This window comes from Empidonax traillii, unplaced genomic scaffold (assembly GCF_003031625.1).
Source record: "Empidonax traillii isolate 1590-97213 ecotype Southwest subspecies unplaced genomic scaffold, ASM303162v1 scaffold3:size4013460, whole genome shotgun sequence".
NCBI lineage: Eukaryota > Metazoa > Chordata > Aves > Passeriformes > Tyrannidae > Empidonax > Empidonax traillii.
In genome coordinates this window covers 1780378-1783488 of record NW_020955196.1, presented here as the reverse complement: position 1 = coordinate 1783488, position 3111 = coordinate 1780378, and the positions used below count along the sequence as shown (strand labels likewise).

Sequence of the window (3111 nt, the reverse complement as noted above, 5' to 3'; positions counted from 1 at the left end):
TGTTAGCCTGCAAGTAGTGGGCAGCAGGGGAGCACAGGTTTACCATGGGCTGAGCACTCCTGCATCTGTGCTTGCAGTCCAGTGCTCTCCATCTCTATGAAGCAGAAACCCACTGTCCTACAGTGGAGGATCTCTCCACTCCCCAAACTGCCCTTCCCTCCAACAGTGCAGCATTCATCCTGGAGGAGAGCTGGTCACTGACCGCTCAGCTACTCACAGGAGAACATGCTATGCCCTTCTCTTTCAAGAGCTACTTCTTTAATTTGTGGGACCAGGTATTTTGACCATCAGCCTTTTCACTTAGGCAAACTCAGGCAACTGCTGCTGTGTTGCGTTTCAGCAAAGCCTCCCTGGCTGCCACTGCTTCCCCTGACCTGTCTCTGCTGGAGCCTCCCTCTGCCAGCTGCTTCTCATTCCCCAGCCTTCACCCGTGGCTGAGCTGGGTTCACCTGAGGAAGGTGATGAGGAGATGCAGCTGTGCAGGAGGAGGTGGCGAGGTCCTGGTGAGTGCTGTCAGCTGGGCCCTGAGTGTCCTCAAGACAGGTGAGATCTTTCAGGCCAGCAATTGGCTCTGAACACACCACGTGTCCTCCAGGTGACAATCCCAACAAACTTGCTGCCTCTCTTCCAGCCCCCTGTGCTTTTGAGTGGCATTTGACATTTTACCATCATTCAAGTCTTAAAGTGTTGCTTTTAATGAATATATCTCAAAATGAATATAGAAATAAGTAGAAACATGACATTTTTCAGTTGGAAAGGGAGGCAAACTGAGGAAAAGCATGTGCAAGATCACATAGTACACTATGGGCAGAGATCACTGGTATTTCCACCCATGGTCTGCATGATGTTGTTTCCTTCATTCATTAGCAAATGTGCACCCTAATGAATACGGCTGTTATTTCAACGTTCTAAGAAGAGAATTTTTAGCAGAGGAATCATTAGTACTCCCATTAAACTCACTACTATTCTATTGGAATATTAAATAACATTTGGATATTTAACAACAAAAGTTAAGGACACTTATGGGTATACTGTTCTTAGAAGGAATTCACAAATTTGCCACAAAGTCAAAGAATTTATTAGAAATAAGTAAGGACTGTAGAGGAGAGCTGAAGTGAATTCTTCTAAGTGTTTTTTTTTTTATCATTTTTTAGTAACAAAATAATTACATAGTTAATTTAAATGATAATTAATTAAATTAGTTGCAATTCCCTAACTCATAACTATTTTTTTTTTGTTGGTCAGAACAATGTCTATATTACTGTATACCAGCTAATGACATGGTTTCCTGTCTTCAAACATTTTTCTTTGCAGCTTTAAAAGGTTTCTTATTTTGATGATAGCAGTGAAGATAGATAGATGTGGTAAGAAAAGAACTGTGTGTACAAGTTGATCAGTTCTGGTATTAATGAATGCCCTCTGGATTTCAAGTTGGTTTGTTTTTTCTCCTAAGAACTTGGACTCCATTCAAGCTACTTGGCAAAAGCCCTTTTCTCAATTGGAGGGTGAGATTTATGGAAGTGGTTGCAGAGCCTCTGTATTCAAAGCTAGTGAAAAAATGTTACCTTCTGCCGGACTTTGAAACCTTTGTGATTTATAATCAGTGCCTTATTTTGAAGAATCCTTTTTTTATGCTGAAGGTCACAGGTAAATATTGCTGAAAAAAGCAATAAAACCATTTTTAAAAGGCAATTAAAAAAATTTAAAGACCAATAAAAGTAAATATTGCTAGAAAAAGAAATCAAATGGAAAATAGTACATTTTGCAGGAGTGTCATATGATCTGTCTTGCTAAATTATATCAGAAACAGTCTAATGAAGAATGAAATTTAGGTTTACAGACCTAAATATTTCTTGATATTGTAGGCACCTAAGAGACTTTCAATAGCATTTTATAGGCTGTTCAACTTGGTTTGCTTCGTAAATTGCAAAAGCTGTCAATTATTGTTAAATGTGCGTGTTCACTGAGGTAAAGTAAAATGCTGATCAAATTGATGTCTTTAAGCAGAATTCTCTGTGTTTTAAGTAGAATTCTCTGTATCTTTAAGCAGAATTCGCTGTCCCTGTCCCTTCTTTTGATCTGTGTTGCAGATGGAACCCGATAGTATCATTCTCACCTTTGACCCCTCTTTTGAGTGTAAAAAGATGCTATCAGTTGTGTTAAGCAGATGTTGCTCAATGTTTGTGGAAAGCTTTTGTATTTTACAACCCGTTTGGCAATTGTCTAAGATGATGTCTTCTTTGGCACTCAACCTGGGGTTCTGGGAGCCCTGAACTGAACTTTGCTGAAAACTGAATAGAGTGCACCTCAGCAAACGGCCATCAGAGAAAACCAGAGACCCAGAAGAGAAACCCACACCTCCTCACAGGCAGTGACACACTTTGTGTAAGCTAAACAGTTGTGCAATAGCTAGGTAGTAACTATGTATTAAATAAGTGGGTTTATGTAGATTTCAATGTGTAAATTCTCTTCCTTTTCACTCCTTGATGTATTTGATTTGTGGAAAACTTCCACCTTGCACGCTGGTGATGAGGAAGAATAAACAGTCTCCTTTCTAAACATGACTCTTTGTCCATATTTAGAGAGTTCCAAAAATTGGCAACAAAAACAGTGTATTGATTAACAGCTTAGAGGCCTTTGCAGAAGAATTAACTTCTTGCAGCTGCTGCCCAAGCAATGAAAGAGAAGATGGAATCTGCTCCAGCCGAGCCATCTGGGCCTGTTGCAGAAACATTCAGAGTTATTCAGGGGGCCATGACTGAAGAGAATGTGAGAAGTACTCAGGGTGTCTTTCAGTTTGAATTGTCTGGTAAGACCATCACATGTGAAAGCTTCCCTAGCAAAAGGCACTCAGTGATTTCAAAGAGAAGCACTCACCTTTTCAAGCTGATGCCTTGAAACAGACCAGCTCCTCTCCTGTTCTGCTGCTGTGATGCTCCTTCTCAGGCCCTCCGGTTGGCACAGGGAGCTGCTGCCGCTCCCGCTGTACGTGTAGCCTTTGTCACTTGGCGCTGCCCTCCCTCACAGGGTCGGTGTGGGGACAGACAGGGGTGCTCCCAGGGTCTCCTTGAAACACCTTGTGCCTCCAACTCTGTGAGGGAAGGGCAGGCA

The 3111-nt window shown here is 41.6% G+C and overlaps 1 protein-coding gene across 1 annotated transcript in view; it reads left to right on the top strand.

Moving 5' to 3' along the window:
- Positions 1 to 2673: 2673 nt before the first annotated feature.
- LOC114070823 (hydroxysteroid dehydrogenase-like protein 2) overlaps positions 2674 to 3111 on the top strand; it is a 1535-nt gene continuing 1097 nt past the window's right edge. Inside the window, exon 1 of the mRNA XM_027908453.1 lies at positions 2674 to 2809. Within this exon, the coding sequence (XP_027764254.1) occupies positions 2677 to 2809 (133 nt within the window). The 5' untranslated portion in view covers positions 2674 to 2676. The remainder of the gene's footprint in view (positions 2810 to 3111) is intronic.